The sequence below is a fragment of the Spermophilus citellus genome (assembly GCF_964194105.1).
Source record: "Spermophilus citellus genome assembly, chromosome: 8".
Classification (NCBI taxonomy): domain Eukaryota; kingdom Metazoa; phylum Chordata; class Mammalia; order Rodentia; family Sciuridae; genus Spermophilus; species Spermophilus citellus.
Window position 1 is genome coordinate 5,094,074 of NC_138189.1, and position 15,739 is coordinate 5,109,812.

General features: G+C 55.4%; 1 protein-coding gene across 6 annotated transcripts in view; it reads left to right on the forward strand.

Moving 5' to 3' along the window:
• Window positions 1-15,739, forward strand: part of EVC2 (EvC ciliary complex subunit 2) — a gene marked incomplete at its 5' end in the record, with an annotated part of 108,001 nt that overhangs the window by 60,841 nt on the left and 31,421 nt on the right. For 4 of the 6 annotated variants that reach the window (XM_081303857.1, XM_081303859.1, XM_081303861.1 and 1 more), the window contains 6 exons: window positions 2,038-2,362; window positions 8,210-8,449; window positions 8,762-8,899; window positions 11,110-11,285; window positions 13,686-13,845; window positions 15,129-15,583. In XM_081303857.1, the coding sequence (XP_081159983.1) occupies window positions 2,038-2,362; window positions 8,210-8,449; window positions 8,762-8,899; window positions 11,110-11,285; window positions 13,686-13,845; window positions 15,129-15,583 (1,494 nt within the window). The remainder of the gene's footprint in view (window positions 1-2,037; window positions 2,363-8,209; window positions 8,450-8,761; window positions 8,900-11,109; window positions 11,286-13,685; window positions 13,846-15,128; window positions 15,584-15,739) is intronic. The other 2 variants (XM_081303858.1, XM_081303860.1) reach the window with 1 other exon arrangement.

Sequence of the window (15,739 nt, forward strand, 5' to 3'; positions counted from 1 at the left end):
GATCAGCAAGGCCTGTTTGTCAGAATGCTCATCTTGGTGTCCATCCTGGATGGGGTGACCTTTCTCCTCAGGTCCAGGAAGGGCGTCTCCCAGGTGCAAATCTTACCTGCTTTTAAGGTGTGGCAAGGTCAGAGGGATCCTCTACCCACTGTCATTTATTGAATTTTATGTTTCTAAAGTGATTTTGACTAAATAATACAACAGAGCAGGGTGTTTTGGGTGGCGTCTTCTGCCAGTAGCCAGGGAGGTAGAGTCGACAGATCAGTGAGCCGACACAGACTCATCTATTTCCAGGGTCTCTCTGTGTCTGTCTCCCTCCCTGACGGTTACAGGAGTGTGCTGGGGCGTTAACAGGTGAAATGACAAATCTGAGATTTGCTTTAAAATGCTCAGTGCAGGGAGTAGATGAAACAAGTCGGTGCACATGGGCAGTGTTTGAATTTGGGTAATGTGGGAATTGTCCTGTTCCCCCCGCTTCTAGGTGCTTGGAAATTTCTCTAATAGCTGTCTTCTATACCTTGCATTTTTTTTTACAACTGCATGCCATCTTCTCTTATCAAATTATGAAAGATTTTTAACATTGCATTGGCTGGGATGTGGGAAGGTCCCGAATGTGTTGTCAGGAGCTATCTGGGGAGCAGTTTGGGACATGTTCCGGGGGACTTGGAGACACTGCTTCATTTGACCTTAAGATTCTTTCTGTAGGAATCTGTACCAAGGCTGTTGCTGTGCATATCAAAAGCTCTGTACAAAGTTGTCTATTTCAGGGTTATTTTAGATCTTGCAATTTGCAAGTAACCTGAATGTACAGTAGAGAGAGGCTCATTGAATGGCATCCATCACAGGGTGAAATGTTCTTATTCCGTTACCAAGGAAGGTTGCAATTTTTAGAAACCACAGGAAGGTGCGGGTTACAATGTTAACTGGAAAAAAGTGGGTAAAATTGTAAATAGTCTACATTTGTAGAAAAGATATTCAGAGGAAGAAAAACTGGAAGAAAATGTAGCAAAATGCCATCAGTGATTCTGATTGCATGGTGGACGCACACTGAATAAAGTCTTTTTCTGTTCGTCCTTATTTTCCAGATTTTCTTTTGTGGTACTGGGGATGGAACCCAGAGATGCTTTACCATTGAGCTACGTCCTCAGTCCTTTTTATTTTTAAATTTTGAGACAGCGTCTTGCTAAGGTACAAGTTGTTAGGCCCTCAAACTTGCCATCCTCCTGCCTCGACGTCCCGAGACACGGGGATGACAGGTGTGAGCCACTGTGCCTGGCTGATTTCCAGATTTTTAAATCATGAGTATGAGTCGACTTTCCCCATGGATCTTCTTCCAGCTGCCGTGAGGCGTCATACGCCCCCCACAGAGCTCACCATTAGTGGCCTAGGGAAGTTCCTCGTCAGTACTTCTCAAGTAGACTGTAGTTTTAGATTTACAGAAAAATTGAGATGTATGTCCTGCACCTAAGTTCCCCTGTTATTAACCTCTTATATTTCTTACAGTCATTACATCTATTCATTTATGTACATTGTGACGGTTAGTGAACCAAATATTGATAGGCTGCTGTTAACTAAAGCCCACGCTTGGCTCAGATTTCCTTAATTTTTAATCTGATGCTCTTCTTCTGCTCCAGGATCCCTTCCAGGATATAGCATTACATTTAGTTGTCCATAAATTAATTTTTAATTGGAAAAAAAGTAAAATAAAATTTATTTTTACACCATTCAGTACATCAGCTATGCCTCCTCCCCTTGGTCTCCTCCTTGTTGGCGGGCTTCTTGTTGGCAGAGACCCTGTTGAGATGGTTCCCATCCCAATTGTTCCTAGCATGGCACCCGACAAATCTGCTGAATAGGGTCTGCTCACTCCATGACCGGCCCTCAGGAGCTAGTCGGAGCAGAGCCAAGGGGGGAAGGAAAAGGAGTGGGAGAAGGAAGAGAGGCTGTGGCCACCGTGAGTCAAGCTTTGGTGCCCTGTGGGCCATGGCCGCTGCTGTGGTTGGTGTGACGGGCTCTCTTGACTTCTGTGCCTCCCAGGCTGGAGATCGCAACCCTGAACCAGGCAGATGCAGATCTGGAGGCCTGTCGCACCCAAATCAGCAAAGACATCATTGCCCTTCTGCTGAGGAGTCTGACCAGCGGCGGCCACCTTTCCCCCCAGGCGGAGAGAAGGATGGCTCTTGTTTTCAGAAAGCAGTTTCTACTCCTGGAAAAGGAAGTACAAGAGGAGTATGACCGGAAGATGTTGGCCTTGACAGCTGAGTGTGACCTGGAAACTAAAAAGAAGACAGAAAACCAGTATCAGAGGGAGATGTTGGCAACGGAGGAAGTAGAGGAGTTGCTGAAGCGTGTGAGCGAGCGGGTAAGCCAGGTCCCGGAGGTCTGCACCTCACTGCTCCTCCGCCTTCATCACCTGCCCGTCCCCCACCAGCCCACTCACGTGTCCATCCACCCTCCGTCCACCCATCAGTACACCCATCAGTATACCCATCTGTCCATCCCTTCCCATCCACCATCCATCTACCCCATCCATCCATGCCTCCATCCACCAATTCACCCATCCACATATCACCCAGTTTCCAACCATGACTGCATCCATCCATCCATCCATCCATCCATCCATCCATCCATCCGCCCATCCGCCCATCGTCCATCCACTCATCTAGAATTCATTTGGCAAGTATTTATTGACCACTTACTGTCTCTCAGGCCTAGGCTGGGCACTGATGTTACAAAGAAAAGTGAGACATGGTTCTTGCATTAAGTTCATAGTGTAATGAGGAACCCTCACATATGAAAAGATCAGACACCATTCTGCCATGTTATCATAAAGACACGTTTCTGGTGCCGCGGGAGGTCATGGAGAGGTAGAGGGCTTCATCTGCAGACAGCATGGTTCACAGATGGGTGTGCTGTCATTCAGCCACCTCTAGCCTGCCTGCAGACCCTGCTGTGTCCACGACCTTGCTGGTCAGCACCATGTCCCCCTGAGCCCTGGCACTTGGAAAGAAGGCCTTGAGTGTGCCGATCTGGGATTTGGGCCCCTGAACTCTCTCGTTGCCCCTTCCTCTCTGCTAATGTGTTCAGCTCTTTTTCCGTGAGAATCACACCTGCTCCAGGAGGGGCTTGAAGAGTGCTGCAGGGCACCAGCTGGCAAGCAGGCCTGACTCGGCTTGGCCCGGAATGGGCCCAGAATGAGAGTCATAGAAAAAACAAATGGCCAAGCGCCCCAGGCCGGTGTGGCTGTGAAATCTGAGATGTTGGTGTGGTCCTTTATGGCACTTTGCCCATTTCACCTTAAAGGCCAAAAGAAAGGACTCGGGGGAAAAGGTGAGACCCACACCACGGCTTGGCCAGTGCCTGGGCCGCTGACTGAGCTCCTGCTGTAGGCATTCATGGAGGCCACTGACTGGGCTCCCCCGGGCACTGTGCCAGCTCAGCCCCGTCCCACCCCACACGCCCGCGTGCTCGCCTTTGGCTGTGTGGGTGGGTGGGGAATGCAGTTCATCTAGTTGCAGTCGTGCTTGCTTTCGCTTCATCTCACCACATGGACCAAACGTTGATTTATCAAATGCTGTTTATGACATAGGCTGCGAATCGAAGCTCACACTTGTGGTCGAGGGGCTGGCGCTGCTAGAGCGCCCCACATCCCCCGTTACCCCAGCTCACTGGCTCATGGGCTAGGAGTGGGAGGGTCCCGCTCTGGCAGGGAGGAAGGTGGGACGTGCAGACACCACCCAAGGACCTGCAGGCGGCCCCGTGACTCGCGCAGCATGCTGCCAGCCAGGACGCCACATGGCTGCAGTGGCACGCAGCTCCCCTGCTGTGCCAGCCACAGGCACCCACCCTCTTGGGCGTCCCTGGCTTTCCAGGACTTGGCTAGGGGCTGCCTGGGCTGCTGCGTCTGCCTGTGGGGGTGGGAAGGCGGCTGCTGGGCTGCGGGGCTGGCCTCTGCCTGAGGCCCACTGGCTCTCCCCGGGCTTCCTGAAGCTCCCATCTGCAGGGCCGGGCAGCAGCCTCCTGCACCCTCGCCCCACCTGCTGGTGTACCAGGGAGGACTCACTCGCAGGTCACCTGTTCTGTGGGCTTCCAGAAACACCGTCTGTGCTGCGAAAGGGACCAGAGCCTTTCCTCCTGGTCCTTGCAGGGCTCCCTGTCCAGGAACCGAGGCTCCCTATCGCAAGCTGGCGTGTCCTGCAGGCCTTTGAAAATAGAACAGAGGAAAGTATTTGGGGTTCATCCTTCCACCCAGGATAGTTTAAGGGGGGGAGGGGAGCAAAGTGGACGGTGTCAGTTTTTTAAAGTCAGGAACTCTAGTGAGGACAGAGGAAGACCTGTTCACCTTCCCAAGCCCATGCAATTCCTTATGGCTTTCAAAGCACGGCTCCACAGAGCACAGGGCCCGGTCCCCTGGTCTCCTTCCCCTCCTGGACATGGCATGATAAGGACGCCTGCCGTCCCGAGACGTCAGTCAACACTTGCAAAGAGCTTCAGGGCGGATGGGAAGAGGCGGGCCATGGGGCTGAGTGGCCTGGGAGCAGAGCCAGGTGCCGCTGCCCAGAGGTGGCTGTAGGTGACCATGAGGTCCTGTGTGACTCCCAAGCTGGAAGCAGCATTTGCCTGTCTTCAGATAGAGAAACCATGTTCAATGTGCGTTCACATCACAGTGTGTGTGGTGTCCCGATGTCACGTGGTCCCCAGCACCATGCGTAAGGGCCATGTTCTGAGTCAGTTAAATCAATTTAAATGTCAGAAAAGGGAAGAGAGAGGACCCCAGTGCTTGGCACAAGACCCCTGTGGGCATGTGCATTGTGGCTCATGGCTCAATGTCATCTTCCCGGAGACCCCAGAAGGGAGCAGAGTGGGAACTGTCTGCACAAGGAGGTGGGAAAACTGGGGCCCAGAGAGGCAGCGCCTCGCAGCCCGGCTTCCTACAGCCACGCGGGCAGCGGGGGCTGCGTCTCCTCCCGTCTCTCCTGCACCCAGGCGTGCCCAGCCATCTGAGGACAGGAGTCGGGCACGCGTCCTGCGCTGGCTCCCCGAGGCCTCCTCAGCCCCCGGGAAGATCTCGGAGGAAAGACTCCTCATGTGCGAGAATGCGTATGTCTTAACCATCTCGGGTGGATTTATTTTTATGAAACAATTTGACAGTTTGCCTATCTTGCTAAATTGAGTACAAGGAGCATAATTTGGTAGTCTTGATTTCCTGAGGACGATTTTACATTTTTTCGTGGTATAAACTCGCCATCGTACGAGGCGGTTGCTCGGGGACAGCCCACTGCAGGGCCGTTTCTCAAATCAGAACTGTAGTGGCCTCTCCTGTCCACGCCTCCTCTCCATGAAAAGTCCATTTTTTAATTAGAAAGTTCAATAGGGAGATTAGGGTAAATGACCACTACTTTAATGCTCCTTTAAAAATACACATCTGTGGACAATATTTAAAATATAAAACTGTATATTAAAAATACAGATTTTCAGCTTCTCTTAAAGAATGAGAAAATTTGACCACATTGGTCCTTATTTTCACAAAACCCCTTTGGTGAGCTGGCTGTTCCTGTTCCTGCAGGAAGACTTGCCCTTTCTGTTTTGCCCCACTCCCCACCACTCCCTAGTGCCTTCCAGGACAGGTTTCCTCACCCATTTGCATATACAACCCCCTGCTTGACTGGCCTGGGGGTGGGCATCTTGCTTCATGGCTGAGTCTTCCATCTTTGCTGCAGGATGTTGAGCTTCATTAGTTGTGGGACACATTTCAACAAGGCCTTGAACTCCCAATAGAGGGGCGGTGCCTGTGGAAGTAGGCATGGGGTTCTGTCCATATTTATTTTAAGGAGTGTTCACTGTGGCATGAGGGTGCAGAAATATAATGCTAAACAGGACGGAAATTTGTGTTTTAAGATGTGTGTGTGTGTGTGTGTGTCTGTCTGTCTGTCTTGTCTGTCTGACTGCTTCTTGCCCCAGCTACGAGAAACTAAGTGGGTTTTACTCCATACTTCATTCCTGTTAATTAAATTAAACTGAGGTTTGGGGCTTGTAAAATTCAGTTCTGTCCCCCACCCGTGTGGCTGAGAAGTCGGAGCCTGGAGACTGGCATCCGCAGCCCCCACCTCCTGAACCTGCCCCAGCTACTCGCCCTAGCAGAATGCCCGGAGTCGGGCCCTGACCCTCTCTCCGCTGTTGGTGAATTGCATTCTTTGATTTAGATCCAGTCGCCTGTAAATGCCATTGCTCTGCAATAGAGGGACTCAGAGGATGAGTCCATCCTTTCTTTAAAGCTTGCTTTTTAGAAAGGTGGAGCTGTGATTGGGTGGCTGAAGCAAAGCCCTCCTGTCAAGATGGATGCCGGATGCGGGGGCAGCGGAGGTGGGCTGCCCTCTGGTCTCCTCGAGGCTTTTCTCTGGTCTCCCCGGCCCCAGGGCTGCTGCGCCCTGACTGCTGGGCTTCTCTGAGGGGCCCTGGGTAAATGCTTCCCTTCCTCCTGGATTCTGAACCAGCTGAAGATCAGTGAAAGGGGCTGGAGAGACTGAGCCAGGTGCGAGGCTTTGCGAGTGAGCGGACGCAGAGGTGACCGGTCTGCCACCAGGGGGGCTATGTTCCTGGGACAGAGAACCTAAGGCCCCCGGAGCTTCCAAGCCTCCACTCAGCCCGGAGGAGACCAGCCCTTGCTTCTGCTGCACAGCCCCTCCCGCCTTCCCGGCCTCTGCTGGGCCAGGGCACAGCCCCTCCCCGTGACCAGGGCCCTCACCTGCCTCACGCAGGTGCACCGTCCCTGCCTTCCCTCCCCACGTGTGGCTGAGAAGTCGAGCCTGGAGCCCAGTGTCCTGCCGAGCAGGGAGGGCTGCGGGGGGGGGGGGCCCTTAGCTTCTCTACGCTCCTGGTCCTCTGGGGGTGCAGGCTGTTTGTTTTCCGTGGCTGCAACAGAACACGCCCTGAGCAACCTCAGCAGTGCTCCCTGGGACCTCGGGGTCTCTGTGCCCAGGACCCTGGCGTGGCTCCGATGACCCCTCTGCTCTGGGAAGGGCTCTGCTGGGCTCCAGTCTCTTGTGGAACTCAGGGTCCTGGTCTGTGCTCATTCATGCTGTTGGCAGATTCACTTCCTTGCTTCTGGAAGCTTCCTTTTTCCATGGAGAGTTCATAGCACAGCTGTTGGCTTCTTCCAGGCTAGTGGGAGAGGGTCTCTCTCTTTAGGGGGGGCCAGTCCCTCTTTCATGGACCTCACCTGATGAAATCAGGCCCACCCAGGATGGTTTCCCCTGATTGACCCAAAGGCAACTGTCTAGGCACCTAATTGTATTGTCGGACACCTTCATCTTTGCCGTGTCATGTAAAACCTAATCACAGGAGTGACCATCCCATCGTGTTCAAATTCATACTCCCATTCAAGGGACGGGAATTTATGTGACATTTACAGAAGGGGGGGTCCTGGGGTCCTGTTAGGATCCTGATCACGCATGTGGAGTTAGGGCAGCTCCCTCCTAGGGCTCCAGTCTTGTTGAGACGCTGGGGAACAGCTGCGTTAGGGCTCAGCAGAGGTGCACTTCCTCCTTTCCTCACATGGGACCCCCAACATGCAGGTGGGCCAGCAGCCACTTCTTGATACCTCCTCTGCCTCCTTTACCCGAAGGATTCCAGCTGAGGCCTGGTTGCTGGCATCTCTCTCTTCAATTAAGCTGAGAATGAAAGATGAGGCGATGATGAGCCGAGCTGTGCGGCCGTTGAGACTCCCAGGTCTCCGTTATTCACAGGCTCTGTTCAAGCAGCTTGATGTGCAGATTTCCACCCTGTGAATTTTTTGCTTTGTGATTGTTCTGGAAAATTGTTCAGATAACAGGGTGGGGACAGGTTGGAAGGGCATCTCCCAGCCCCATCATGACAGCTTGGGACAGGGTGTGTGTGCGTGCCTGTGCACACACGTGAGTTCCATGTGTGTTCTGGTTTGTGCCTGTGTGCACCTCTGTGTGTGTGTGTGTGTACTGTGTGACTGTCACACACAAGGCGCGTGTGCAGATTGCATCTGTGGTTGTGAACATGTATGTGTGTGCATTTCTGGGCACTGTGTGCAACCATGGCATGCACACACAGCACTGCTGAGTGCACCTTATGTATTTAATGTACATGTGTGAGTGTATGTGTCCACGTGTGTGACTGTGTCCACATGGACCAGTTGTGCTCAGAGCGCCAGGCTCACTGCTGCCCCTTCTCTCCGCAGTCTGCTGCCGAGTGCCGGGGCCTGCTGCGGACCCTCCACGGCCTGGAGCAGGAGCACCTGAGGAGAGCCCTGGCTTTGCACCAGGAGGAGGACTTTGCGCAGGCTCACAGGCAGCTGGCCATTTTCCAGAGAAACGAGTTGCACAGTATCTTTTTTGCCCAGATAAAAAGTGCTATCTTGAAAGGGGACCTGAAGCCAGAGGCCGCTAAAATGCTGCTGCAAGATTATTCTAAACTGCAGGTAAGGCCTCCGCTCGGCTCCCTGTGACCGGGGCGGCGTTTCCCAACTCCTCCCTAAACCGCTCCTCTCCTGGAGTTAAGCCCCACCTCTGGTTTGTGCTCTGTCCTGTGAGCTCCTTCCTCTTCTCGGCCCCTGCTCGGGGGTGACTGTCCCGTGTGCAGGGGGATGGTGGCTTGGGGCACAAGCCGTGGACCAGGTTGACCTAGACCGGATTCCAGTGCCACCCCCATCAGCTGAGTGAGCTTGAGCCGGCTGCCCCCGGCCCAGTGTCCTCTCCTGTGAGGAGGGAATAACAGAGGCCGGTGCTCACAGGGCGGAGGAGGAGGTCACAAGCTGATCCTTGAAGGCAGTGCTTTGCCCGGCTGGTATGACATGCAGGTCTGTGACAGAGTGGACGTGCACATGGTGTGTCAGCGTTACTCACGTCCCCGTGCCAGCCCAGGCTTTCGGGTCAGTGTCTGGCTGTGCTTGGGTGTGCGTGTCTTCTGGTGACCCGATTCTTAGATGACGGGCCAGTCGTTTCCCCAGCCTGCCGGCCTTGCCGAGGACGCTCCCGTGAGGCCTCATGAGGCTCTCTGCAGGCACGCGCGCGCATGCACAGGGCAGTCACTGGTGCGCAAGGATGGCCTCCGTCGCTCTGCTTCCAGATTTTCCCGGGTGTTGGTGACTTGCTCCAGGTGGTGGTGATGGTGGTTAAGAGCAAACCCCTATCTTAATTTGCCAAATCTTGTGGATTGACTAGGACTAGAATATTTGAGAAATGTGGCCATCCGCCTCTTCCAGTTTATGAGCCAGTCTGTGTGTACACAGCAGCAACTCTGAATGGTGCCAGAGATTGGGGCACCGTTGGGCCTGCTCCAGTCTGCAGGGGCTGATGGTGTCACGGTGCCTTGGTCCATGACGGTGTTCGTTTGAAGAATGCAAAACTGGTTCTGATGGAGCAGTCATTCTGCTATTTCAGTTTTAGCTTCACAAGTGAAGATCATCCCAGAAGGTCAGCTTGCTGGCTGATTTCGCCCTTAAAATTCTCTACTTGTGGCAGAAGTGCAGGTTCTGCCCACACTGGAACATGCCGTGGGACACCTCGGCAGGCCCAGGGCCCAGGGAGGGGACATGGAGGTGTGCCGTTGGCCTCTGTTACAGCTGTTGCCAAAGCAGTGGTGAAAAATAGAGCCACTGGACAAGGTGTGGACATGGAAGCCACACCTGTGCCTGTGAGCAGGTCCCAGCGATGGGGCCACAGGACTTGGCGTTCCCCTGACCACCCACAGACAGACCGGCATGCCCATGCCTGGGCGTTGTGTGGTCCTGGTAGAGGCACAGTGAGTAGGGCTGAGATGGCCCCTGGCACCCAGGAAGACAGCAAGTCACCATCTGGAGCATGTGGGGAAGGGAGGGCCACCCTGGGGAGACCCCAGAATGGAAAGGGAAGACACTGCCTCTTCATTTGATCTAAGTGTTTGCTCATAAACCTTTGGTGAGATTCAGAAGGAACTCTGTCAGATCCACTGGCAGGACTCAGACTCACCACCTTATGTATAGGAAGGGTTTTCTTGTCATCTTACTCCCATGACGGGCAGTGCTGAGCCTCTGTGCAGAGCCCTCACTAAGAAGAGCACATGTCACCGGGATATGTCCTGGTTAAGGAGGTAACTGGCACAGAGCCCTCAGGGAGCTGGAGGCCAGCTGGGTCCCCTACAAGCTCAGGTCCAGCTCCGAGGAGGAGGAATGGGAATGTCCCGCTGATTCTGGTGCCAGGAACCCCAGGAAGTGGCAGTATTAAGCCACTTCTGTAGACACCCAGCTGCTCCCTGTGTGGATGGTGCTAGTGCCCAGAGATGACACGGCTCTTACTTGGAAAGGAGAAGGTCCACACATCACAGGTCTCCCCTTGAACGCAGTGGGGACCCTCTGGTAATCCCTGTTGTGCATGGTATTCCCGCAGGTGGGGAAAAGAGGACAAGACCATGGACAGGCGCTGGCCTGTGACCAGCTGATGCAGCTAGGTGGGTCTCCTTCCAGTGCTGCTGGTGGAGCTGGACTTGGGACGGCCCCACTAGGACAGCACAGCAGGGTGGACTCAGAGGGCGGCCTGCACATCCCGCTCAGTGCCCACGGCGTGTGTCGTGGACTCAGTTTCCTCACTGGAAATGTGACGATGTCCTCTCTGCCTAGATTAAGGGATGAGGCGTGTAGGCTCTTGGTCCAGCACCAGGCCGCGGAGAGCCCAGTGTGGGCCAGGCATTGTCTCTCCTGCGTGTGGATTTGTTCATGCTGGGATGAAGGGTCATGTTGCCACCATGTGCCCCATGCCTGCCTGAGGTGTCACCTGCATCGGTGGAGTGCCCTGGAGGTGGGCTGGCGGCTGACTCACCAGAGCTTCTGCAGTGGCGGAAGGATGCTTAGCCCAAGCCATGAACGTGCATCCTGCTTGGTGCGCGGGCCACATGCTGACTGCCCTTGGCAGCCAGGTCTAATGCACGTCTCAGCTCTCTGGTTCGAGTATGACTTTGTCGCCAGCGAGGAAGATAAAAGTGTCAATCACTGCTTCTGTTCCTGTGCTTTCTTCTAAAAGGAAAATTAATATTTTAAGTTCTGACAATTTTTCTAACGTTTAATGAGACATACTTCAAAAAAATTTTTTTTTCTTTTTTAAACAGGAGAATGTAGAAGAGCTGATGGATTTCTTCCAAGCTACTAAGAGGTATCATCTAAGTAAAAGGTTTGGCCACAGGGAGTACCTGGTCCAGAACCTGCAGTGCACGGAGACCCGGGTGCAAGGCCTTCTGAACACTGCAGCTGCGCAGTTGACCCAGCTCATCCAGAAACACGAGAGGTGAGCCCCGCCCCAGCCTCGCCCAGACCCGCCCCCAGCCTCGCCCAGACCCGCCCCCAGCCTCGCCCAGACCCGCCCCCAGCCTCGCCCCACCCCCAGCCTAGCCCAGCCCCGCCCCAGCCTCGTCCCACCCCCAGCCTAGCCCCTCCCCCAGCCTAGCCCCGCCCCGCCCCCAGCCTAGCCCCGCCCCCAGCCTAGCCCAGCCCCGCCCCCAGCCTAGCCCAGCCCCGCCCCCAGCCTAGCCCCGCCCCGCCCCCAGCCCAGCCCCGCCCCCAGCCCAGCCCCGCCCCCAGCCTAGCCCCGCCCCGCCCCCAGCCTAGCCCAGCCCCGCCCCCAGCCTAGCCCAGCCCCAAGCAACCTGCCCCGTCCAGTGGCTCCCTTCTTTCCATTTGCTCATAATATGCAAAGGTCACTCTACTTGTTCTTAAAAACAGTCCTCAGTTGTAAAAACCCGTGCGTCATACTGTTTTTTAAAGCACTCCTGGTAGATGAGTCGTGTGATGAACCCCCACGTGCCCATCCTTCTGCTTCCTCAGGTACTAACCTGCTGCCAGTCATGGTGGAGCTACATGTCCCCCCATACTGGGATGTTTTGGAGCAAATCCAGCTCCATTTTATGGAGAAAAAGATGACCATGGGGTGGTGGGGGAACAGCCCACACAGGCCCTGGTGCGCCCTGGCATTAGCATTTGTCTTTGGCATGAAGTGTAAAGGCACGGAGATGCTTCTCTTGGTTTGACTAGTTTCTCTCAGCAGCACCTGGGCTCCACGTGGTCAGGTGAATGGTGGTGGGCAACGGTCTCCACGTGGGATTATCCCTCTCTGGCATCCTTCTCGGCTTTTCTTTCAGGCAGCTTACTCGTAAACAATGAGATGTACTCTCTTTAGGATAGGAGAAGCTCTAAAGTGAACAGGAATATGACCATGAGGTTGGCTTTCTTATCACAGTTTGTGGCTTAGCAATTGGTTTTGTGACGTGGGTCATTTTACCAGGACTTCACAGCTTCCTGCTCTGGTGAAAGAGGATTCTGTGAGGTATAAATTATGTGAACGCCCCCACCCCAAGATGCTGATGAATCATCCCTGCAGTGGGCTCGACATGCCTGGTTCATCTGCGCTCCAATGAAGGGAGCGTTCTTGCCTTGAGTTGAAGGCCCGACAGCTGGGTGCCCTTGGTGAGCAGTTGCTGGGGATCAAGGTCTTGCCTCTGATTTTTAAATTCTATTTTGAAGGACTGACATTGAGATTTCTGAAATGTGTAATGCCCGTGCCTTTACCAGGTCACAGCCTCAGGATGCCTCCATTGAGGGTCTGTCCTGTGCTGGCTGGGGACCAGCCCTGGGGTGCAGACAGAGTGGAGTAGAGGTGGTGATGGGAGAAGATTGTCGCAGTCGGGTCCTCACAGTGACAGAAGCAACTGGAGACCATGGGAGACTGGGTGTAGGGATTGGCTCACGTGCTCATGGAGCAGGGAGGTCCTACCACCTGCCCTCTGCAAGCTGGACACCCAGGAGAGCTGGGGGCGTAATCAGTGCAAGGTGGAGGCCTGAGAACCCCGGAGCTGCAGGTGTCAGCTCCAGTCAGGGGCCGGAGGAGGGTGGGGTGTGTGCTCTACGGCGTGAGGCTGAAGGGATGCGTTCCTCCCTCCTGGCCTTCTCCTCTTCATAAGTCAGCATCCTGGATGATGCCACCCCCTAGGGAGGGCCCTCTGCTGCTGGACAGAGTGCCACAGCCGGGTAGACAGTGGGCTGGGAGCTTTATCTGGCTCATGGCGTCTGGTGAGGGCCCTTCACGTCGCGGCAGAAGGTGTCATGTGGTGAGGGGGCGCCTGAGGGACGGAGGGGAAGGGGCCAAACTGCCCCCTTGGTCCTCAGTGATGGTGCCTGGGAAGCCCTCAGGACTGCTCAGCTCTTGAATTCGGGTCCCAGGGCTTAGCCCGCCACAGTGGCAGTTCAATTTCTGTGACCTTGGCTGAATCCACCTGTTCATGGCTGACGTCCTCTGGAAAGACTGCCACCCGTGCACCCCGAGCCTGTGTGATCTGGCCACTCTCGTTGGCCTTCGTCTCCTTGACTTCCTGTCCTTGCTGACACTGGGATTCCTAGTCCACTGTCTCCTCTTGGGAAATTCCCCGCCCCGCTGGCCCTGCGATGGCTACTTTCCGGAACTCCTGCCATTCCTGCCCTCACAGCTGAGTCTGTCCTGCCTTGAGCTTTCCCGCCCGTCCACCTGACCCTGAGCTTGGTCAGCTGGTCAGCTGGTGTTTCAGTCACGTCTTAGCCGCCAATGCTCCTCCTGGAGGGTAAAGGCTTTTCTGATCCGAACCAAACCAACGAGGAGCCGCACATTCAGCCCCGGCCAGGCCACTCAGGGTTCATGGGCTTTGGTCTCTCTCCCCAGGGCGGGGTACCTGGATGAAGACCAGATGGAAGTGCTCCTGGAGCGGGCTCAGACGGAAGTCTTTTCTATAAAACAGAAGTTGGAAAACGACTTAAAGCAGGAAAAGAAAAAGCTCCACCAAAAGTTGGTCACCAAGAGAAGACGAGAGTTGCTTCAGAAGGTACGTCAGGTGCTGCGCTGTTCCTCTTTGGGTAACCTCTGCCAACACCACCAGGTCACGGCTGCTGTCCACCCTAGGTCCGGCAGGGCATCTGGGCAGACAGTGCCTCTGCCATCTGCAGTTGATTGGTGGTGACTTTTTGGAGTGCCGCTTCATGGTGGTACATCAGAGGGCCGTGGTTGACTAGCCATGTCTGCGTGGGGAGGGAAGTGGCAGCTGGTGTGAGTGACGAGGATGATGATGCCTTTTATTACCGAGTGCTGGGCCCCATGTGAAGCCTCGGACTGGCCTCCATCACTGCAGTGTACGCCACTGGGGCGCCGCCTGTTCTCTGAGCCGCAGGTTAAAGGACCACAACAGGCTCGAGCCCCAGCTCTGAAGGCCTGGTCCAGCCAGGGCTAGTGACTAGAAGAAGAGCCTCCCGGTCCTCTGCAGGCTGAGTGGCCCAGGTTAGGATGGAGCGTCACAGAGCAGACTCTGCTGTCGTGTTCCCTGGGCTGAGGACACTGCCTGACACACAGGGGCCTTCCTTAGGAGAAGGAAGGAGTGGACCCTCTCTGGTCACCAGGAACCGCGAGCAGAAGGCAGGCCGCCTCATGTTCTGGTCAAGTAGAAAGAGAGCAGCTGTGGACGCCTGTTAAGGACACCCGTGGGCATCTCACTCCCGTCAGGCTCCCCACCACGAGGCCTACATGCCCTGGGCTCTTTCTCCCTGGCCTCTTCTTCCCACTTCTTAACCTGAGCACGGCAAAGCCTCCCCCTTCATGTCCGCTTGGCGTCCTCCTCCCCAGGCCCCTTCTGACTCCTCCTGGAGCCCTCTCACGTGGCTCTCGGGTTGGCTTTTCCCTTACAACATCACCATGTGCAGTTCTGGCCTGGCCTGATCTGCACCAGGGGCTTTCCTCAGGCCACCCGTAATCGCCACAGCCATACCGTGTGTAGGTCCCCCATTTTACAGAGCAGGATGTGGAGGCACAGAGAGGTTAAGATACTCATTCAGGTCACTCAGCTTGTAATGGAGGAGCCAGGATTGAAATCCAGATGGCCGGCCTCCTGACTTTACCTACTCAATAAGTCTTGTTCAGTGAACATCAAACATGAAGTTTCAACATAGTTTCTTTGATCTTCCAAAGGATAATTTCCCAGATGTGAGATTGTCAGGGAGGAGTGGGGAGTCGCTAAACTTTCTGTGTCCTCTGCCACAAATTTCCGAAGTGTTTTCCCAGAGGGCTATGCCTACCACCCTGCCCCCATTTGATCATCCTTTGTCACCTTCCTGCCAGCACAAGGAGCAGCGGAGACAGCAGCTGTCCACTGGAGAAGCCCTCCGGGCTGCTGAAGACGCCGGCCAGTACCTGGGCCAGTGGAGGAGCATGGTGGCCGAGCACAGCGCCACCCTGGAGGAGCTGCAGGAGGGCCTGGACCAGTCCGCCCTGGACGACCTGCGGGCCCTGACCCTGGCGCTGTCAGAGAAGGCCACCGAGGCGCTGCGGCGCCTGCAGAGCTCGGGGATGACGCAGGAGCTGCTCAAGCGCAGCGTGCCCTGGCTCTTTCTGCAGCAGATCCTGGAGGAGCACGGCCAGGAGTCGGCCGCCCGCGCCGCGCAGCTGGAGGCCGAGGAGAGGGAGCGGGGCCAGGAGGGCGTCCAGAGCGTGAGGCAGAGGCTGCAGGAGGACGCCCCGGAGGCCTCGGTGGAGGAGCAGGCGGAGCTGAGGTGCTGGGAGCGCCTGATCTTCCTGTGAGTGGCCCTGCAGGTCCCCTCTGCCCCCACCGCTGCCCTGCACCCAGCTGCTGAGGGCGGGAGCCCAGGCTGCGGTGCCCAGGATGGCCCAGCACGGGGCACCGACCCAGCAGATGAGGGTGCTCAGCCACCCAGACTCACAGCTTGCAGGGT